Here is a 23234-nt window from a genome sequence, read left to right on the forward strand (position 1 = left end):
TGGCCCAGGAGTGGAGGAGCCCCGTGCCCAGCCTGAGGCACCTGCAGAGGTGTCGGCAGGGTGTGGACCAGCACAGGAGACGTCGTCTGAGGAGTGAGGGGGTGGCCCTGGGCAGCGTGTGCTTGCACTGGGTATTGAAAGAGGGAGGGGCTCTGACCGCCTCACTTTCTGACGGACGACCAGACTCTGGTAATTCTGATCCTGGCCATTTCCATTTCGTGATAGTTTGATATTCTGAGCAAGAGTCATGCTTCTTCTCGCATTGCCTCTGAAGCATTTGCTGAGAAACTAGAGGGTGAAGATCTGCAGCGGGCATGTTTATTCTCATGATGAGCCCCGGCGCTGGCAGCCCCGTTTCGGCACCGGCAGCCCCGTTTCGGCACCATGCAATGTGCACAGATGAAGACGTTCCTCCTCAGAGGCCAGCAGACCTCTCTCCCCCGGCTTCTGGCTGCACTCTCTTCTCTGCCTCCACCCTGGTGGTCCGGGCCTGGCCTTATCGAAGGGGCCACAGAGAGAACAGCCTTGTGCCCACTTGTTTCAGGGGGTCCCAGAGAAGCCACAGAGCAGCAGGTCCCTGTCCCCCAGGCCTCCGACAGACTTTTCAGGCCCGGCTTGCTCCTAGCATGGTTCTGCCAGGTGGGCCACAGGCTGCCTCTGGTGGCCCAAAGCCCGGCCAAGCAGAGGAGATGGGAACTTTCCCGAAGGTTGGGGTGGCCCCTGTTCCAGTGCTCCTGCCTGTCCCTGCTGTGGCTGGTGGGCCAGTAGGCCTCCCCTAGTACAGAGCCCGAGCCTGGACCTGTGCCCCCTTTCTGCACCCTTCCCCGACCTTGGCAGAGGACAAAGTCACCTCTGCCCAGCAGCCTCAGGCCACCTCCCAGGGCTCACCATCCCCCGGGTGGAACTCTGCCACCAGCGAGGCAAACTTTTACATTGTCATGCAGAGCCGCTCCCTCCTCATCGTCTATTCCAGAACAGAAACTTGGCTGCGTCTTTGCATAAGCAAAAGGTGCATTACAATGTATTTCCCCAAACAAGAGAGCCCTTGGCCTCTCTCTGCACAGAGATGGCTGCGGCTTTCAACATTTCCCAACAAGGTTTAAAGATTCCAGGATCAATTTCTCAGACAGGACTCAAGGACATTGTCCCTGGGCTTCCCCTCCCCCTGCGACCTGGGAAGGCAGAGCCTCTTCTCCCCAGCACACACAGGCCTTGGGGAGGGTGAATGTGGAGGAGGGCCCTCAGGGTTGCTGGAGGTATGGGAGGGAGGTCCTTAGCCGGGAGCCTCCCCCATGACAGGGGTCACAGGCCTATGTGGGTCATACATTTTGCCCATTTCCTGTTACTCCATATCTTCAAAGTGATTCACTCCATTCATCCAGCAACTGTAATAGAGCACCTACTATGGGCTAGACACTGCTGGGAGCAGTCGCACTGCAAGTACAAAGACCCTGAGTTGGAGACAGTCTCCCTGTGCAAGGAACAGCCAGGCCAGCTGCTGGGGCACAGGGAGCAGGGCCAGGGCAGCCCCTCCCGGCGATCTCATGCCTTGGGGTAACAAGGGTTTAAGCAAGGCGATCACTGCCTCCTTCCTTTGAAATATAATTTTTACGGTGAGCGCTTTTTCAAACGCTCTTCAGATATCTAAAGAATTCAGGGACTGGACAGGGAGAGTGGGAATTCCAGGCCCGAACCAATGCACTGGCAGTAAAAGAGGGCAGCCAGGCTCTGGAGAAGGCTTGCTGGGCTGTCAGGAGCAAGGATGCCACGTGGGAAAGTGTCTGAAGTGGAGCATGAGAGAAGCCAGCCAGGGCCAGCGTGAAGAGGGCTCTGACTGCCAGGCAGGGTGGCTGGGCCCTGCTTCTGAAGGCACTGGAGAGCCATTGAGGGTTTTAGACAGAGGAAGGTGAAGGTGAGATCTGTTCCGCGTGGTGATCATAGTGAAGAATGGTGTGTGTGGGTGGGAGGTGGTGAGGACAGGAGGAAAGCCGATGAGATGAAAGCTGCCACCTTCAGCCCCAGGGGCAGGGCCAGGGGAGCAGGAAGATCCTGTGTCCTGAGGGGCAGGTCTGGCCAGGAGCCAGGAGAGGCCAGCCCTCATCTACTCTGCACTCCATGGGAGCAGCCGGCACACCCTTCCCAGAGACCCAGCCTCCCCCTGGGGGCTGATGACCCCATTCCAATCCACGTCATCCCTCACACCTGTCCCTTCTCTGCACTCATCCCCAAAGCTGAACCCCACATTCCCACATCTCGACCTCTTCCAATGTAAGCTTCTTAATGCACTGCCGTCATCCTTCCTCCATGTCCGCCCGTTGCTCTTGGAGTGGATTTGGAATCCTTCTCCTGACTTCGTGGTCCGGCCTCAGTGCTCCCTTCCCACCTCCTCTGCTGGGGCATCCCTTCCGCATCCCCGCCATGCTTGGAAGGCGCCTCGCTGCTTCTAACCCCAGGAGTTTTGCATGGGCTGCCTCTTCTGCCAGGAGCGACATCCCCGCTTTGCTGAGATAACCTGTTCTGTTTCTCAGGTCTCATAACATGCCACATCTGTAGAGGGACCCAGGCCCCAGTGGGCAGATTCCCACTAATATGTCCTCGAGTTCCCTGCCTTTCCCTCGAGGCCCATGATCCTGGAGCTGATCTTAGCATCCCTCTGCCTCCCAGCAGAAGGGCCGGCTTTGTACTGGTTCTGATGCATTCGGAGCCACAATTCGCAGTGAGGCAGTGGCTCTACTGGGTCTGTTGGGCACCAGCCTCGGGCCAGTGGGAAGGAGAGACTAGGCCAGGCTCGCCCAGGCCATTCTGGGCCCCAGGGTGTGGTGGGCAGCACAAGAGGCCAGGGTCAGTTCAGTTTGAGAAGGCCCATTGAGAACCTGTGAGGGCCCGTGGCTGTGCTGAGGGTCTGTGTGAAAGGCGGGGTCAACATTTATGCACCTAGGCTCAAACATGGGGAAAAATCCAACTTTCTTTTATTCTATTCTTTTTTTTTTTTTTTTTTTGAGATGGACTCTCTCTCTATCATCCAGGCTGCAGTGCAATGACACGATCTTGGCTCGCTGCAACCTCTGCCTCCTGGGTTCAAGTGATTCTTCTGCCTCAGCCTCCCGAGCAGCTGGGATTGCAAGCACCTGCCACCACGCCCGGCTAATTTTGTATTTTTATTAGGGACAGTGTTTCACCATGTTGGCCAGGTCGGTCTTGAACTCTGACCTGGGTGATCCACCTGCCTCGGCCTCCCAAAGTGCTGGGATTACAGGTGTGAGCCTCCGTGCCCCTCCCAAAGTGCTGGGGTTACAGGTGTGAGCCTCCGCGCCCCTCCCAAAGTGCTGGGATTACAGGTGTGAGCCTCCGTGCCCCTCCCAAAGTGCTGGGGTTACAGGTGTGAGCCACCGCGCCCCTCCCAAAGTGCTGGGATTACAGGTGTGAGCCTCCGTGCCCCTCCCAAAGTGCTGGGGTTACAGGTGTGAGCCACCGCGCCCCTCCCAAAGTGCTGGGGTTACAGGTGTGAGCTGCTGCGCCCCTCCCAAAGTGCTGGGATTACAGGTGTGAGCCACCACACCCCTCCCAAAGTGCTGGGATTACAGCCATGAGCCACTGCACCCCTCCCAAAGTGCTGGGATTACAGGTGTGATCCACCCGCCTCTGCCTCCCAAAGTGCTGGGATTACAGGTGTGAGCCACCGTGCCCCTCCCAAAGTGCTGGGGTTACAGGTGTGAGCCACCGCGCCCGGCTGGGGCTTTCTTTCGCTCTTATATGTGGTGCTGCCCTCATCCCAAGCACTCAACCTCAGGATAGAAGGAAGGCTGCAGTCCGGCCTGTGGAAGGTGGCTTGGTCTCTTCCCCATAAAGCCTTTGTCTCATTCCACTTGGGCTGGTATAACAAGCCCCATAGACGCAGGGGCCTGAATCACAGGAATTCATTTCCCACAGTTCTGGAGACTGGGAATTTCAAGATCATAGTGCCAGCTGCATCATTCCCCAGTGAGGACCCTCTTCCTGGTTTGCAGACAGCCGCCTTCTTGCTGGGTCCTCCCATGGCAGAGAGAGAGGACTCAGGCTCTCTGGTGTCTGTTCCTATAGGACACCAGTCCTGCCATGAGGGTCCCACCCCCATGAACTCATCTACCCCTAATTACCTCCCCAAAGCCCCATTTGCAGGCAGAGGACTGGTGGGGGCAGTAGGGGCATGTCCTGTCTGCAGGGGCCTGGCAAGCAGGCCTGCCCTTCTCTCTTGTAGGCCAGCACCCCCTGGGCTTCCTCTGAAGCCTGGCAGTGTCCCCTAGAGCCAGGTAAACCTGCAAGTCAGTCCCCAGCTATCTCGCCCATGTGTCCCTGGGGTGCAGGGAACCCTGGCGTCTGCTACACACAGCTGGGAGCTGGGTCACCCTCAGGCCTGAGCAGCCTGGGCCTCCACTCGGGCCCCAGAAACCACTCCTACTGTTAGGAACCGGTCCTCTCCCAGGTCCCAGGCAGCAGCCAGAATCCAGCTCTCTTGCTTCTCCTTCCTCCTCGAATGTCAGGGCTGTTCTGTATGACCCATGAGGATGGGGCTGGGGATGAGGAGAAGCCTGTCCCTTCACCCCTGGCCTTTCTCCTCTCCTCTATCCTGCTCCCTTCAGCTGCAGTGGGACCTTCTCTGGGTCAAGGCCTTCATTTCTACAGTCAGACTCCATGAGCCAAGCTGCCCAGGCTTTGTCATGGTAGAGAAAGCAATACTGTGGACAATTAAAAAAACCCCTTCTCTCTTACCGAAAAACTGGCTTTGACTGGCCTTTAAGGCTAATGTGCCAGCATGGACTAAGAAATCTAGTCTGACCCTCCAAGCTGGGCAAGGACGTCTGTGGTTTAGGGGTGCATACCCTACCCCCAGGATCTCACCGGTGCGGGGCACTATGGTTTACCAGCAATGAAAAATAAACCATTTCATTGTTTGCACAAGCACCATTCCATTTACCTGCATGGACATTTCATCCCCACAACAGCTCTGTGCTGTGGGGACCACAATCCTCCGTTTACAGAGGAAATGGAGGGCGATGGTCGAATGGCCAAGGCCTCTCGGGGACCTGGATGCCCTCTCCGGAGCTCCACCTTGTCAGCCACAGGGGCGAGGTGGGTCCCTGGGGGTCTAGAGGACAGCCCTCAGCGCCCACAGGGGTCGCCGATCCACCCTCCCCAGACGCCCACCCAGAGCCATTGTGACCAGCCACGCCCCTGTGGGTCTGATGAGTCGTCCCTTGCCTATAGGAAAGTGAGGTGGGAGTTGTAGGGAGCCCAGTTACAGTCAGACATAGATTTGCCGGGCAGCAGTTTCTGGGAGGAGCTGCATTTGGGCTGGATGTTGCCCTCAGCAGGGGCCCACATGCTCACAAATTCTGCCGCACGATTGGTGCTGTTTTTGTTCCCAGCACCGATGACAGCTGGCCTTGGGATCCTTGTCTTGCATGCCCTGTGTGCCCGTCCACCCATCCATCATGATGTGATTCTCCTTGTTAACCCTCAGGTATACCTTCCTACTGTTTCGAGGTAGCAATTACTGTTGCTCAGATGGAGGCTCTAGAGATTGGAGTGCAGGGAGTGTGTGCTGGCCTGATGTGGCTGCAGGCTCCGGGAGGTGTGTTTTGGCCGTGTCTAGAGCCTGTCAGCAGCCCCTGGGCTCAGTCTGCACAGGGAAGGGGTGGTGGCCAGTCCATGCTTCTCCACTTCCTGATGGCGCCAATGCCTTGAGCCTTTCAGCAGGTACCCTGAGTAGCTGCCACGTGCCGCTCAGCCTAGCCTGGGAATGCAAGCAGGGAGGATGCAGGTGGCCGCCCAGCCCACAGGGGCACACACAGGGCTCCAGGAGTAACACAGCTGGTGCTTGACGAGGGGCAGATCAGGCCCGCGGGGGGCCTTCCAGGGGGAAGTGATCGCTGAGCTGGCCTCGAGGAGGAGTAGGGTTGAGTCAACCAACAAAAGAGGTGACAGTGAGGGGCTGTGCTGGGAGGGTCCCGGGTGTGTGTGGCGGGAAGCTGGAGGGTGGGGACTAGGTGACAGTGAGGGGACTGTGCTGGGAGGGTCCCGGGTGTGTGTGGCGGGAAGCTGGAGGGTGGGGACTAGGTGACAGTGAGGGGACTGTGCTGGGAGGGTCCCGGGTGTGTGTGGCAGGAAGCTGGAGGGTGGGGACTAGGTGACAGTGAGGGGGCTGTGCTGGGAGGGTCCCGGGTGTGTGTGGCGGGAAGCTGGAGGGTGGGGACTAGGTGACAGTGAGGGGACTGTGCTGGGAGGGTCCTGGGTGTGTGTGGCGGGAAGCTGGAGGGTGGGGACTAGGTGACAGTGAGGGGACTGTGCTGGGAGGGTCCTGGGTGTGTGTGGCGGGAAGCTGGAGGGTGAGGACTAGGTGACAGTGAGGGGACTGTGCTGGGAGGGTCCTGGGTGTGTGTGGTGGGAAGCTGGAGGGTGGGGACTCAGTTCAAAAAGCCCCTAACAGCCTCGAGCCTGGGGTAACCTGACCAGTGTTTCTGGAGGGTCTTGCTGGCTGCATTCTGTGGAAGAGAAGCTCGTCCCCCTGTTTTTGTGCCATGGATCCCTTTGACATCTGCTGAAGCCCATTGGCACCTGCTCAGAATAATGGTTTTAAATGCAAAGAACAAAACACATGTAAGAGTATGATTGTGATAAATACAAGGGAAGGCAATTGCAAGAGCTCCAGCCATCAAAACAGAACAGGGAGAGCACATTGGTGATGCAGTGCTATGAGCTTTTTTATCAATACGCTAAAAAACATTAGATCTGGTGGTGGGCCTAAAACTGCCCCCATCTCCAAGTAGCGATGCTCGTAGGTAGCCCCCACACCCACCAGCAACAGCTTGGAGTGACTTCTGCCAGGGCCAGCCCCAGCTCTGCCTGTGCCTCGGGGGTCCATTGCCCACATTCGCTGTGGAAGGAAAGGTCGTGTTTCAGTCTCAGGCCACAGCAAGTGTAGGGTTGCTTTCCCTGTCCACGTTCCACATTCAGGCCCCGGGTGAGGAACCCCTGGGCTGGTGGGTGGGGTTCCTCAGGAAGGGGCTGCAGTGATCCCAACAGGCAGTGGTGGCAGCCTGGAGGGGCAGGGGGCAGGGGGCAGTGAGGGAGAGGTGACGGGGCGGATCCCAGTTGACTGATTCCTGGGTGGAAAGCATGAGAAGAGGAAGGAGCAGGTGGGGGTCCCAGGCCTGGGGGCCTGTTGGGAGGTCATCCCGTTGGCAGAGCCAGAGCCGGACCAAGGGCCTACAGTTCCCGCTGATGCCTCCCTGTTTCTTTCAGGTCAACGAAATCTACCATGACGAGTCCTTGGGGGCCCACATCAACGTGGTCCTGGTGCGGATCATCCTTCTGAGCTATGGGAAGGTGAGTGCACCGGCCGGGCCCGCCTCCGTCCACTCGGAGTGAGAGGCCCAGGAGTGAGGCCAGGGGATCCTTAGAGAGTGTTTGCATTTGTCAGAACCACCCTGCCTCTCCCTGGCTGCCCTGAGTGTCCTACAAGAAACAAGAAACTCGTGAGCCGCCCCTAGATCCCTGCTCCCCTTCAGTCCTAGTTTTAAAACGTGGCCGTTGCTTTTGTTGACCGAAAAGAGTCTGTTACCCACCGATCCCAAGAGAAGGAGCCATACCAGGCCTCCGGGGCCACACAGGGAGGCACCAGGGCTGGTCAGGAGGCAGAGGGAGCTGGGTGAACAGCAGCCCGAGCCCATGTCGTTTCTGGAGGAAGGACTGACGGGGGCGGGGTGAGCTGGCTTAAGCTTGGCCAGTTTGAGTAATTCCCGTGGGCTCTGGGGAGCGGTGGTCCTGAGTTTCCTGGCACCTGGCCCTGGGTAATGAGGGCAGGCGGATAGTGGCCCAGAGTGTGAAGTCTGATAAAGGAGGTGGCTGGGGACATGGGCGCTGGATTGGTTGCTTTGTATCTGAAAATTGTGCTCATGGATGAGTTGTTTCCTAGCTCTCTCTAAGAATTGGCTACCATTAGAAGGGGCAGTCCCTCCAGAGTCAGCAAGGCTCAGACGTCAAAGCATCAGAAACACGTGGTTTACACCACCCTCCCTTGGACCCCTGCCCCTGTATTAAATCTGTGGCCTCCACTCCTCAGGCCTCAGCTGCTGCCCCAGCTGGGCCCTCTTGCTCGTCCCACTTCTTCTTGCAGCCAAACCTGGAACGCCCTTTCCTAGCAGTGTGCATGGGTGTGTAGGCGCCAGGGACAGTGACCTGGGATGGAAGCATGAGATGTGCAGACAGAGATAGAGGAAGGGAGGAGCCCCCTGGTGCGGCCAGTCTGGACTGCGAAGTGTCTGTGCCAGCTGTGCTGGAAGCACTTTGCATGGATGAGGCACTTAATCTGCAGGGAAGATGGAGGGGTGCATGCCGTGACCCTGCCCATTTCACAGATAAGAACACTGAGGCTTAATGTGACTTAGTGGCATGCCCAGTTAAGTGGCCAGGGCCATCCAGCACCTGAGGAGTCAGGCTTCTCACTCAGACAGCTGAATTCAAATCTGTGGTCTGACTGTGCATGGAAAATCAAATCACAATAGGATTAAACACATCTGGTAATTATGTAAAGGTTGAACTCTGTTCAAAGAGAATCTCAGTCTCAAAAAATAAAATCAAACTGAATCCAGCTTACAAGACACACAATGTAAAAATGACTACGAAGGGCTCCGGTGGCAGAAGACACCCCAAGACCACTCAGTAGACTTGGGGCCCACTCCCCTACACCCACCAAACACCTCATTCCACAGCGACCAAAGGCACCCACAGGGCAGACGCCAGTTATGGGCCTTCACCCCCGCCCCGCCGCCCCACCCCAAAGAGAACACAAAACTTCCCAAAGCAAATCCTTGGAACGAAGGGGAAATTGGCAGAACCCTAACTGTGAGACTTTAATACCCTTTTCAAAGCCTTGCACAGATTAGTGCTAATAAGGCATAGAGTTTTTGAATGACACAAGGAGTAAAGTTAAATTAGCAATTATGTCACTGTTTCCCGTGCCCTACAGAAAAAAAGATGTACCTACGTTTTGAGGAATCATAGAACACTTAAAAATTACGGAAATATTTTGAGACATAAAGAAAATGTTGTGAATTTTACATGGCAAAAACGATTTAGTCTATGTTCTCTGATGAAATGCCTAAAACTAGGGGTGGGGGCAGCAGAATTTATAAACCTAAAAAAATCCAATTCATTTGAAAACTTAAAAAACAAAAACCTACTAGGGGCCGGACATGTTCGCTCACGCCTGTAATCCTAGCACTTTGGGAGTCCAAGGTGGGTGGATCACTTGAGGTCAGGAGTTCGAGACCAGCCTGGCCAACTTGGTAAAACCCTGTCTCTACCAAAAAAATACAAAAGTTAGCCGAGCGTGGTGGTGGGCGCCTATAGTCCCAGCTACTTGGGAGGCTGAGGTGGGTGAACTGCTTGAACCTGGGAGGTGGAGGTTGCAGTGAGCTGAGATCACGCCACTGAGCTCCAGCCTGGGCAACAGAGCAAGGAAGGAGAATATTAGAACTGAAGTTACAGACTATTTGGAACACTAATAAAAACAAGAGCACTACTGTTAAATCTTATGGAATGTGGTTAAAGCTGTATTCAGAGGCAAATTCACAGGTGGTTAAAGCTGTATTCACAGGCAAATTCACAGGTGGTTAAAGCTGTATTCCGAGGCAAATTCACAGGTGGTTAAAGCTGTATTCAGAGGCAAATTCACAGGTGGTTGAAGCTGTATTCAGAGGCAAATTCACAGGTGGTTGAAGCTGTATTCAGAGGCAAATTCACAGGTGGTTAAAGCTGTATTCAGAGGCAAATTCACAGGTGGTTAAAGCTGTATTCAGAGGCAAATTCACAGGTGGTTAAAGCTGTATTCAGAGGCAAATTCACAGGTGGTTAAAGCTGTATTCAGAGGCAAATTCACAGGTGGTTAAAGCTGTATTCACAGGCAAATTCACAGGTGGTTAAAGCTGTATTCCGAGGCAAATTCACAGGTGGTTAAAGCTGTATTCCGAGGCAAATTCACAGGTGGTTAAAGCTGTATTCTGAGGCAAATTCACAGGTGGTTAAAGCTGTATTCAGAGGCAAATTCACAGGTGGTTAAAGCTGTATTCAGAGGCAAATTCACAGGTGGTTAAAGCTGTATTCCGAGGCAAATTCACAGGTGGTTAAAGCTGTATTCACAGGCAAATTCACAGGTGGTTAAAGCTGTATTCAGAGGCAAATTCACAGGTGGTTAAAGCTGTATTCAGAGGCAAATTCACAGGTGGTTAAAGCCGCATTCAGAGGCAAATTCACAGGTGGTTAAAGCTGTATTCAGAGGCAAATTCACAGGTGTTTTCCAAAAGCTTCTGCCTTACGTGATGTGTTTGACACACATTAGCCTTGCCTTCAACTCAATACACTTGAATGGATTTCAATAGCCACAAAACCAAAAACCTAAGGAAAGCAGAAATAAGGAAATAGTTCAGAAAAAGCAGAAATCAACAAATGAGAAAATAGAAGCAACGTGTAGAATCAGTGAAGAAGAGAGCTTTGGAAAAAGCCACCCTCTGACCTATTTAATCCAGAAAAACAGAGAGAAGGCAGAAACTAAAATCGGAAAGAGTGTATGTAATGTGACTACGCCGAGATGCTTCTCCTGGCAGAATGGAAAGCACCCAGGCCATCCGCCCGCTGCTGTTTGGAGGCTCTCTGCAGCCAGCCACCTTGGATGCCCAGGGGTGATCAGTGGAGGATGTGCAGGGTCCCCTCTGCCGGTGAATGCCGGCTAGGAGAGCAGAGAGAGGCTTGCTGAGCCCTCTAGCCCGGGTTTGTGGCAGTGGGCTTCAGACCACACAGATGCAGGGCCTGGGGGTGGGCCCCAGCCCAGCCATCTGGTTCCAGCTCTCCATTCACAGGCGGGGGATCTTCAGACTATCCCCTGTGGCTCTCCGCCTGCCTCCAGTGTTCTCTGTTCCAACCTTCCCCAGGCCGGGTCCTCCCAGCACGTTTGTTCCTGGCCAGGATCCTCTGGTGTTTTAGGGATTCTCAAGCCTTTGGCCTGAGAGATGGGCAGAGTTACATCCCCTTCTGGAAGTTTCCAAAAATGTGAAACTCCTGGTCCTGGAGCTAGAAAGGGGGAAAAGACCATCCCAGTGATTGGGCTGGGTGCCAGTTGGCAGCTGGCATCTCCCCCCAGGTTGCTCCTATGTTAGTTGAAAAGAAAAATTTTGAAATTGTCTAGGGTTAATTGCTTACCAGTGCTGGCCAAGCTTTGGATCTTATTTGGCCTGAAAAGTGTCTGCTCCTTCCCAGTCTTGATTACTTAGTGGAATAAAGCCTTCTTTATTACCTACTCCTTGGCAGGCCCTATGCTAAATTGTCCTGACCCTATGCTAAATTGACCCTAAGCCTTTTCTTTTTCCTTTATTTTTTCTTAACTGCTGCAGATAGGTAGAAGGAGTATGTGAGCCCAGTCAGAACATTTGCAGAAGAGAGTCAAACTTTGAAGGTGAGAATTTGAGGATCTCTGTGTCAGGGACTTGGAGATCCTGCGGAAATTGAGGATTTCCTGGGGAGACGTGAATAGTTAAAGCTGACTCCAAAAAATGGAGAATACATTGTAAGTCCCATAACCATGGAGGAAACTCAAGATCTTCACCTTTTCCAGAGTTCTGCCAGTGAGTTCATACTCATCTGCAAGCACTTACCAAGCAAGGCTAATACAATACCCCGTAAGCTCACATGTTCTGAAATCCACCCAGTGCATCTTTCATAGTCAATGTGACCCTTATACCCAAAGCTGCCAAAGGTAACCCGTCAGGACAAAGTACAGACCTGCCTCACTTCTAAAAATAGAGGTAAAAATCCTAAGGCATTAAGAGTCTAATGGAATAAGGCTTATCCTAGGAATGTGGAGATTGTTTAATATCAGTAAATCTATTCATTCAATTCATCACATCAGTTTCCAAATGACAGAACTCACCCTCTAACAAATACTGTTTGAAGGGCTTCTGCGTGGGAAGTGCTGTGCTGGGAACATTCACTGGCATGATCCCTGTCCTCAGGGGACAACTTCCAGAAGGGAGATCTAGACGGAAACAATTGTACCAGGGCTCAGGGCTGGATGGAGGAGACATGGGGCAGGCATCTTTCCCTACAAGGTCAAGGAAAGCAGCGGGAGGAAGGGACGGTTCTGCCCAGACCTGAAGACGGTTCTGGTCTTTAGCGGAAGTTACCAGCATAGGGATGCTCCGAGTTCACAGGCTGGGAGGGGAGGGGGGTCAGCTAAACCCAGAGGAAAGAGCATAGGGACAGGAACAGCAGATCCAATGCCAAAGACGCCAGAAGGAGCAGATCGCAAGGAGCAGAGCAGATCTGCGTCTCTCGCCGAGGGGTTTGGCTTGCCCGTGACGGCAGCCTTAGGCAGAGTGACAGGATCCCATTCGCATTTCTAAGAAGATTGCTGACTCCTTTGTGCAGACGTAGCAAGTGGGAGCAGTGGCTTAGGAGACTGTCACTGCCATCAAATGGGGAATGATGGCAGCTGGACAGGGACCACACACGGCCCCAGAGATGCAGACGGCAGGACAAAGGAGGCCACTTCGAGAGGAGGTGGCACTAGGTGGGTGAAGGTGGAGATGATGGTGTCAACCCCTGAGATGGGGAGCACAGGAGAGAAGCTGAAGAGGTCAGTTGAGACGTGCAGTTAGAGGTGCCTGGTCCTTCCCAGGTCTGGAGCTGGGGGTAAGAGAAGCTTGCTGCCTCAGGGGCACCTAGGAGAGAGGCCCCAGGGTTTTCCTGTGTTGAAGGCTCCGGCAGGGCAAGGGCGTGATGGCCTCATAGCCCCTCATGGGGCACTCCTCCTTTCCAAAAATCCCAGAAAACTAGTAACAGAGGGCAACAGGACAGCCAAGATTGTATTTAAAGGTGGAAAAGGGCCAGGCACGGCGGCTCATGCCTGTAATCCCAGCACTTTGGGAGGCCGAGGCTGGAGGATCACAAGGTCGAGAGTTCGAGATCATCCTGGCCCATGTGATAAAACCCCATCTCTACCAAAAAAAATTACAAAAACCAGCTGGGTGTGGTGGTATGCACCTTTAATCCCAGCAGGCTGAGGCTGGAGACTCACTTGAACCTGGGAGGCAAAAGTTGCAGTAAGCTAAGATCGTGCCATTGCACTCCAGCCTGGGCAATAGAGAGAGACTCCATCTCAAAAAAAAAAAAAAAAAAAAAGGTAGAAAAAGAAGCAGATTTCCCGAAATGTGTTCTGTACAGCAAATTCTTAGAATATGAGTAGATGTTATAGAGGAATATAGAGGGGTCCCAAGGTCAAAGAAGTCTGGAAAATGCTGGGAAAACAGGAAAATGGGCATTCCTGAGGGTGAAATCTCCTGGAGACTTTCCTATGGAGACATGTGCGTGGTGCAGTTCCGAGGGTCAGAGAAGAACAGATGGTCTCTGAAAACCTTCTCCACGGAAGCTTCTTCCTCACCAGATCCACAGCCTACCGAAACTGCTTTGCAAAGCACTGCCCTGGAGATGGTCTTAGAAACAAAAAATCAGACCCACAAACTTGTTACTGTGGTTCTGAAAATCCTAGATAGTTTTATGTGACATGAAACCAGTACTGGAAAATAGCAGACAAATGACCATTGTTTGCTGTTAATCATGTGTCTGGAAAACCTAAAAGAATCCATGGCACCAGCTGTAGAGTTAGGTAAGGAGTTTGGTGACATGGCCAAACGTAAGGCCATCGTTTAAGAAGTCAGTAGTTTCTGTGTGAAACAATAATGCCTTGGCAGTAGGGAAAACAGGGTGAGAAAAATTTCCTTTACGACAGTAACTCAAAATGTGCAATACCCGAAATAGTCCTTACAACAAGACAGACAAAGGACCCATAGGAAGAAAATTGTACATGGTCAATGATAGGAAGAATGTGAATATCAACGAAGAGGCAAATGCTGTCCACGTGGGAAACTGGGTATACCTGAGAGGCTCATCTTTCCCAGACTCATGGTTGGAAATGTTATGAAAGGACTCTAAGCTCCGTCTGGGAACAGGAACAGTCAAGCACGGCTAAGGAAGCTGCATAAACCAAGCAAGTAAGAGGCTTCCTCCAAACATCTCGTCAAGTGAAGATAATTAAAACAGCGCCGTATTTGCATAAACTTTCACGGACAGTTCAGTTGAATAAAGTAGCTGAAAATACCCCTCCTACAAATAACCTAATGCGATAAAAACAGAATGGTTATTATGTTATAAATAAACAGATGATGACATCAATGTAACAAACGGGAAACTAACTTATCACGTGATGAATATAAGCCAAGATAACATCCAACTATTTAACTCACACAAATCAAGAAGAAAATATTGGTTGCCAAGAGCTTTCTAAGCATAAAGCCAACTGAAGGAAGTGTGAAGGGGAATATAGATGTACCTGAATACGTATAATGCAAAACTTCTGTCAAAAAAAACACAATGAAAAGGCAAATGACAAGCAGGAGAAACATTTGCCATGTGACAAATGTATCCTAATCTATAAAGACCTCCTCTAAATCACAGGGAAACAAAATTGGCAATGGATAGAAACTAAGAAAACTCATATGGAAAAACACCGAACTTTACTGTTAAAGAAATAAATAACGTGCCATTTGTAAAGACCCAACCGTGTTGAGATGAAGAGAGATTTACGGCTGGGTGGATGAAGCAGGCGTGCTCTTCTGGTATCAGTACAAATGTGGACGCACCTCTCCAAGGAAGTACAGCAATATTCATCACTGCCCTTAAAAATGTTCTTAATGGGCCGGGCGAGGTGGCTCACACCTGTAATCCCAGCACTTTGGGAGGCCGAGGCGGGTGGATCATGAAGTCAGGAGTTTGAGACCAGCCTGGCCAACCTGGTGAAACTCCTCTCTACTAAAAATAACAAAAATTAGGTGGGCATGGTGGCGCACGGCTGTAATCCCAGCTACTCTGGAAGCTGAGGCAGGAGAATCCCTTCAACCCAGGAGGCAGAGGTTGTGGTGAGCAGAGATCACGCCATTGCACCCCAGCCTGGGCGACAGAGCAAGACTCCGTCTCAAAAAAAAAAAAAAAAAAAAAAAAAGAGAAAAATGTTCTTGAAGTTTGCCCCCAGACATTCATTTCTACGGCTCTGTTCCAAAGCAGTGACCCCAGCTGTGGACCAAGTTTTAGGAACAAGACAAGGGTCGTGGTGTGATTTCTCACGTAAACAACAGCAAGAAACCCTTATTGTCCAATAATGGGAGTCTAGTTAAGTAAGTGATAAACCCACGTGGTAGAATATTAGGCTGCCACAAAATTGCGTCCTCAAAGCACGTTTAATGACATTGGGACACAGTTACAGTCTAAAGTTGTTTGTTGTTTAAAATATAAGTTTTCAGTGTGATCTCAATTTTGTGTACAAATATATTTACAGGAAAGACTGGAAGGATCACATCAAATGTGAACAGGATTTGTCTCTGGGCAGTAGGCTGATTAATTTTCATTTTCTTCTTTGTATTTTACTGAATTTTTTAAATTCAATATGAAGAACTTTTTTTTAATTATTATTTTTAAGAGACGGGGGTCTCGCTGTGTTGCCCAGGCTAGAGCGGAGTGGTACAATCATAACTCACCACACCCTGGGCTCAAGAGATCCTCCCATCTCAGCCTCCCAAGTAGCTGGGACGACAGGCACGCACAACCACACTCGACTAATTTGTTTTTCTTTTTTGTAGAGACAGAGTCTCTCTATGTTGCCCAGGCTGGTCTTGAACTCCTGGCCTCAAATGATTCTCCTGCCTCTGCCTCTCATAGCATTGAGATTACAAGTATGAGCAACTGAGCCTGGCACAGCATTTATTTATAAGCAAAACAGTGCATTTTACATTTATGAAACACTAGTTTACATTTTTTAAAGAATCATTTAGAAATGGTAGGATCCAAACGACACCGTTTCACTGACTCCAGCGCTCTGGAGAAAGGTCTCCGATGGCATGCCACAGGGCTCTGTCATGCTCAGTCTTTTATTTCTGATTTGAATGAAGACATCAAAGAGAATCCATGCTTTCTCTTGGCATCTCATCTCTGCAGTTAGCTGGAATGATTAATGAGGCATCCGAGTTCTACTCTGTAGGCACCATCTCTCATTTCCTGTAGCTGGGCCAGGGGACCCACCTGCAGCAGGTCCCCCTGAAGGAAATGGGGAATCTTGGAGTGAGGACACAGGCCGCCACAGGCACGTGGTCTCCCTGCATGGGAAGCCCACATCCCCGGGTTAGCAGGCACTGCCCTCCTGGCCAGGGCCTCCTTGGCCCCTGCCCCTCACACGCCGTGCCTGCAGAGGCTCTGCTTTGCCTGGGCCGTTCTGGTGCCCCGTTTCCCCTGTTGGCAGAGTCAGGAATGGGGCAGTGGGCAGGGGACCGGTTGTCAGGTGCAGCCTGCTGTTCCCAGGGACAACATGCGGACATGGGCAAGCCCTGGGGGTGCTGAGATCCATAGCCGGCAAAGCAGGGCAGCCCAAGGCCATGGTGGGCACCTGGCAACTTCTGCGACACCAAGGACTTGTACAAAGAGAACGGGGAGGACACAAGTGAACTGAGGCTGGCCTTGCTTCTGCCTGCTGCTGGGAAGGGGCTTGAGAACTGATGGTAGTGAGAGACTGGAAGACAGAACCAGAAGCTGGACACACGCTCCCAGAGCTAACTCCAGACGGAGGCTGCTCACACCTGGCCTCGAGGGCTCAGTGGACCAGCAGCTGAGGAGGCAGGGGAGAGGCAGTGCCAGGATGTGAGGGGTGCAGGGCCCAGGCTGCCCCAGTGCCTGTCCCCAGGCCCCTCAGCCTAGCTTGGAGGACAATGCACAGCCGCCCCTCTGCCAGACCCTGGGGATTCAGTGATGACTGGTCTCCTGGAATGTTCTGGAACATTCCAGCATTCTAGGACTTCTTTTCTGCTCCCGACTCCTGCCTGCCCAGGGTGGGCCACAGCAAAGCTCACCCCATACTCTGCCACCTTTTTCTGCCTGACCCTACCCCACCTGCCTCCTAGCAGCTTCCCAGTCAAGCCCAGGAGACAGTGATGGCAGTAGGGGATGCCAGTGCCCATGATCTGTGTCCAGAGGATCCCAGGAACCACGGGTCGGTCAGCTGAGTGTGGACTGTCAGAACAGCTGAGGCCTGCCCGCTGCTCTGCCCTCCTTTGGAGATTTCTGGGATGTGAGAGGGGAAGTGAGCCCAGGCTGTGAATCCTGATTGCTTTAGGTTGGACCCACTGCATAAGTGCAGGAAATAGCTGAGCAGAGGGCACGGCGCTGCTGGAGGCGGGGCTGAAGCCAGAGACCTGCTCGGGGTGGAGGGCATGGCGGCCGGGAAAACAGGTGCTGGTCGTGGGCCCTGGCTGGCTTAGCGAGTGAGCTGTGGGCTACCGGGCTTGGGAGCAGCGTCTGTGGGACAGGAGGAGCCGTCTGCCAGGTGGCCCAGGAGAGGCCATCCTGGGTAGCAGCAGCACGCGGGACACCTCAACGCCAGAGACCTGGCTCTTTTCTTTCTCCCATTTCAAATCCATCACAGACCAATACTTCTGTTCATACTTTAAAATGAATTATTGGGAAGAGCAAATGTGATAAAAACCAAGGTATTCAAAAACCCTAGCTCTGGATTTTTATTATTAAATTCTGTGGTCATAAACTCAACCCATCCAATTGCTATAAAACTTTCTAGTTTCTGTACTTATCTCACTGTGGACTGGACCAGTTTGTGTCTATCAGGCGCAGACTCCCTTACATAGCACTGGGGGAGGCCCTGTTTTCAGGTCTCCGAGGTATGTGGTGGTCACGGGAGGAGATGTATCCTGGTGCCCCCAAAGCATCCGGCTAGCCCAGAGCCTCTGGCCTTCCGAGCAGGTGATGTTTAATCCAGGGAGGTGCATGAACGAGGCGGGGAGAGGAGCCTTATGTCCAGACTGCAGAGCAGTAGACAAGATAGCAACAGAGTGGTGAGCATCAGCGAGGGATACAGCGGGGTGGCAGGCGATAGGCGACCATGGATGGAGCGGCCAGGAGGGGGACTTCCCAGCCAAGATCTGGGGGGCAAAAGGCCCAGCATCTGTGGCCAAGGGAACGGGCTCCGCTTTCTCACAGAGAAGCACAGCCAGGGCTTCTCAATGGGGCTCTGGGGACGAAGTTTGGCACATGGTGAGGATGAATTCTGATGAGCTGCTCTTCACGGAAACCCAGGCTTCCTGTCAAGGAATGAGGCCCCCCCTCGGAGGAATTTTAGCAAGGCACAACCAAGGGGACTGCAGCCAGGAGGGGGCTGAGCTGTGCCTCCCAAGGTTTTGTGAGACCATGACCCAGACTCGGGCAGAAAGTGCCCCAGGTATTCGGTTTCTGTTATTCATCCCAAATTGTGACAGAAATAGACCAGCTCCCCGCCTGCTGCTCCCCCATTGCCTGTCCCCCAGGCCTTACCAGGCTCCAGTGGGGATAAAATTGGTAGCACTTCTTTGAGTGACATGTTGTTTGTCTTCTAGCTCATGAGGAGCCTCTGAGTTATCTCAAGTTTTTCCTAAAACAACATTTTCTCCATTTCTTAAAAAAAAAAAAAGCGGAAGAAAAGAGATGATCTTATTTTATACAATATGCCACCAGCCAGGGAGCAGAGCATCGGCAACGCTCGAGGTTGCATAGCAACTGGCTTTTCAATTGATTTTTTTGAGAAGGTACCAAAGCTACTCAACTGTTCTCATTTTAAATATTTCCTAGGATGATGAAAATCAAAGCAAATGGAAATCAGAGACTTGGGGACCGTCAGAAAAGGACATAAGGTGTCTTGTTATAAAATACCAGGTCAAGACAAAGTGTGGAGTATTTGTTGGAATTTTTCAGCATTGGAGGTGAAAGGTCTGAGAAATTCTGCATGTGAGTCTCTTAGTGGAAAGCAAGAAAAGAGAGGTGCTGGGTGCAAGGGCTTGATGGTGCTCACCCACCCACCTGTAGGGTAGGGGATTTACAGTGGCCCAGCCATGGCATAGGAAGGCCAGGGAGTGAGGGTCTGGGGAGGATGCATCAGGACCCCGGTAAGCAGCCCTGAGATCTGGCACAGGGGTTAGGTGGGGAAGCATACTCCCTGCCTCACCCTAGGGACAGCCCCCTATTCTCCTGAGCATCTGGGTCCCAACCCCCAACCTGATAGGGGTTCAAGGCATGATGGCCCACCCTCATCGTCCTCAATCCACCTCCCGACCCAGAACTACCTCAGTCCAGAGAACTAGGAGGCAGTAGGGCTGGACACTGCCGCTGGGAGGTGTCTTAGTCTGTTTGGGCTGCAGTAACAAAAATACCTTAGCTGAGTAATTTATAACCAATGGAAATGCATTCCTCACTGTTCTGGGGACTGGGAAGTCCAAGAGCGGGACGCCAGCAGAACTGATGTGTAATAAGGACCCATTCCTCCTGGACAGCGCCTTCTAGCGATGCCCCTGCATGACGGAAGGGTGAACAGGCTCCCAGGCTTCTTTTGTAAGGGCGCTAATCTCATTTCTGGAGACTCCACTCTCATGACCTAATGACCTCCCAAAGGCCACAGTTCCTAATACTATAACACTGGCTCTCAGGTTTCAACCTTTCAAATGTGGGGAACACACATTCAGATTCTAGCAGAGGCCCCTCTCTACTGGCTCCCCACAGGCCTGCGCTGGCTCATGCCTGGGAAGGCTCAAGTTGAGAATCCTGTTCTGGCAGCTTGGCTCTCTCTGGGAATAGCTTCCCAGGCTTTGGGGAGGATGGCTGGAAACAAAATGCTGGAACGATGTGGAGTTCTGGCAGAGAAATGAGGCGTGCACCTCCTGCCCCCACTCTTGTTGTGGTTCCCTGTCGTGATGAGATTTGATCTGTAAGCCCTGCCTGGAACAGGAGACCTCCAGCCTTGGGGGGGCCCACGTTGCACTCAGCTGGGTGGCATGGTAGAACATGTGCTCACGGAGCAGGGAGGCTGGAGCGCCGTCCCTGCCATACTTTCTGGCTTTGTCCATATTGTGGGGCCTTTGGTGAGCAATTTAACATCACAGAGCCTTAGTTTCCCCAGTCAGAGGAGGTCTGTGAAACCGCAGCACACAACAGAAATGACGACAATCATAGAGGCGTTCATGCAGGTGACTGTAGAGCCTCTTCCGGGACGGGCACTGTCTGAAGCCCTTTACGTGCCTTCATGCCCTCACCCCCACAGCATCTCCATGGAGTAGTCGCTGTGATCATCCCCATTTAACAGTGAGGATCCTGGCTCCAGGGGGTGAGCGGCCTGCCTGGGGCCACACTGCTCTGGGAGGAGGGGCTGGACTCTGTGATCCCGGCAGGTCAGGAGCACCAGCTTCAGGTTCCTTGCCCTGCACCCCTGAAGGTCAGTCGCTCCTAATCGAGAGTGACTTTGCCATCCCTCCCCCCACCCAGGGGACATTTGACAGTGTCTGGAAAGACTTTTGGTTGTCACGACTAGGGGGAGAGTTCCACTGGGTTCTGGCAAGGAGAGCCCAGGGATGCACTCAACATCTCACCATGCACAGCGCACCCCGCCACCCAGCAGAGAATTATCTGGCCCCAAATGTCTGGAGTGCTGAGGTTGAGAAATGTGTTCTGCTCACCTGAAGCCAACCCCCACCCTGCACCCCCCGTCCTGTCCTGTACCTATTTGGGAGGCTGGTCTGAGGCAGGGGCCCCCTCTGGGATGGGGCAGTTGAGAAGCTTTGCTGAAGCCACATCCCCTTGGGGCTGGCTGCGGGTAGGCCATTGTCCCAGGGACTGGTGTCATGCCCCATAGGTATCAGCACGGCAGAGACGAGGCCAAGAAACACTTGTGGGCGCTAACTGCACCCTGCCTGAACTGTCACCGCGGAAGGCCCCAGCTCCGAGCTTGGAGCTGCAGTTGTGCCTGTTTTGTAGGTAGGGACAAGTAAGCTCTCTTGTCCAGGAGCGGAGCCATCCGGGTGACCGCACCTGCCACTCGCGGTGGCCCGGGTGAGCCTTGGTCGGGTAGCAGCCTGGGGGGCTGGTTGGGCGCCCCTTGCCCAGCAGGCAGAGCCTCCCGGCAGGCGCGGTTGGTTCCAACGGAGATGGCCTCCAGGCTGCGGATCCCCAAACCGGTGTCCTCCCACGTCTCCTTGACTGAAGGAGGGAAGAGCTTAAATAATTCAGCTCATTCCAGAGCAAACAATGGAAATGTCGGAGAGCAACGACTGGAATAGAACTTTTTGCCTAGGTCCTGATGGATTTATTTAGGGTGAGACCCCAGAGGCTGTCTCGGGACCGCTGGGGTTCCCGGAGCCCCGGTGCAGCCGCCCAGCCTGGGCGCAGGGCGCGTCCCCTGCCGGGGTCGCCGTTCTCGCGGCGGCAGCGCCACCTGGTGGCCACCCGGGCCCCGCCCTTCCTTTGCCTTGCGCCCCGCGCAGAGGGCGGCTCCCCCACTTCTTTCTAGCCGTGGGACTTCGGCGCGTCCCTTCAGTTGTCTGAAACGCAGTTTGTCATCCGGAAGGTAGGAAATTTAAGTTGATGTTATGTGCCAGGCCTGAGCCCAGCGGGGCGCTCCCTGAGGACAGTAACTTCTTATTGGGGGCAGCACCTGCCGGGACAGCCCTCTTCGCTCACCTCCCCAGGTCTCCTGGGAACGCCCCCACAGCGGGCCCCTCCCTCCCTGTCCAGCCTGGCCCCGGAGGCTGCTCGTGTTCATTCGCTCGTTCCTGCGTTCCCTCCCCGTCACAGCAGCCAAGGCCCTCTGGCCGCACTCGCTGCCTCATCCTGGCATGGAGAGCAGAAGCTGGGATTGCTCCGTGAAGGGAGGAGCGGGGCTACTGAGGGCAGGCATGGGCCAGAGCTGGGGCACAGACGGCCTGGCATCCGCCCGGCCCTCAAGGAGCTTGGGCTTTAGTGACTCAGAGGCCAGCAACAGCAACAGCAACAGGCACATCCCAGTAGGTGCCCCATCTGGCAGGTGACTGACCACACCAAGGACAGGGGACCAGGCAGGCAGCTCAGAGTGAGGGTCACGCAGCAAGGATGGGGACTGGGGCTTGGAGCTGGACACAGCCCACCTACCCACCCAAGCCCCCCGTAGGCCCCTTAAGCTCCTGGCTGTTCCCTGAGCCGGTGAGGCTGCCCAGAGCCCTGCAGGCTGGGCCTGAGATTCAGGGACCCGCATTGTTCCCTCATCCTTGCCCTGGCCAGAAATCCTGTTCAGCAAAGTGACCTCCTGACCCAAGGTGAGGGCATCAAGCCCTTGCCTCCTTAAGGCCCTCAGATCTGCCCTCTCCACCTCGTGGTGGGAACACCGGGCCTTCCATGCATGTCCTCAGACCCCTTCCAGCCCGGGCCAGGGGAGCCAAACAGGTTAAACCTGGGGGGATCACTATCCTTCTTGGGACCAGCCCCCTCCTGCCACCTGCTGCTCCGGGAGGGCCCCGGGGACCCAGACAAGTGTCTGCCTCCTGCATCTGGGCAGGTCGGTGAACCAGCATAGCAAGGAGGGTCTCCATGTGGACCTAGGTGGGCGCTCATGATGGCCAAGGAGGACCCTGCACAAGGGAGAGGTCAGCCTGGGCCAGGGCCCCAAAGCACTCAGGCAGTGGAGCCCCATTGAGAGCCCATGTCTGCAGTGGTAGATGTCACATCCAAACAGGGGTGGCAGAGCCCTCCTTGAGAGATGACCACTGCCCTGAGGCCCCTGTGGAGGGCCCAGTCAGCCTCCTAGGAAGCCCATCTGTTTCCATGCTTCCGGACAGGGTCAGCCCACACAGGACTCCTCCTGCCTCCTGGGCTGGGTGGGCCCCTGGACTCCATCCACAGCCCCAGACTGCAGGCTTCTCAGGCCTGGCTCTAGTGGGGCCCCCAGCCTGGGGCTGGGAGTTCTGGGAGCTGTCCCATGGTAAAGAGTCTGTCCCCAGAGGCCCTGCCTCACTCAGGAGGTGAACCCTGCAGCTACCATGCAGCCCCAGGGTGTAGAAATGTCTGTCCACGGTCACGCAGCACCATCCACTGCCCCCTGCTCTGGAGGGCGGGTGCCCGTGGCTGCCTCTGGGAGAGGAGTGGCTGCCCTGTGAAGTCCCTGGCTGGTCTGGCAGCCACCCTCTTGCACAGCCTGGCGTGCCTCTCTCCAGGAACGCTATGGCCCAAGGGGCTCACTCCTAGTCCCCACCTCAGCACAGCCAGGAGCAGGGGGTCACACAGACAGACTTTCCTAGAGGAGCCATGCAGAGCTGACCTCG

General features: G+C 53.9%; 1 protein-coding gene across 1 annotated transcript in view; it reads left to right on the forward strand.

Annotated features, from left to right (window-relative positions):
• The window catches only part of LOC105716766 (A disintegrin and metalloproteinase with thrombospondin motifs 2), a 184108-nt gene that overhangs the window by 149207 nt on the left and 11667 nt on the right, over nt 1–23234 (forward strand). The window contains exon 5 of the mRNA XM_064376636.1: nt 7282–7365. Within this exon, the coding sequence (XP_064232706.1) occupies nt 7282–7365 (84 nt within the window). The remainder of the gene's footprint in view (nt 1–7281; nt 7366–23234) is intronic.

The sequence above is a fragment of the Aotus nancymaae genome, unplaced genomic scaffold (assembly GCF_030222135.1).
Source record: "Aotus nancymaae isolate 86718 unplaced genomic scaffold, 86718_ANA_hifiasm-v0.15.2.pri h1tg000015l_1, whole genome shotgun sequence".
Taxonomy (NCBI): Eukaryota; Metazoa; Chordata; class Mammalia; order Primates; family Aotidae; genus Aotus; species Aotus nancymaae.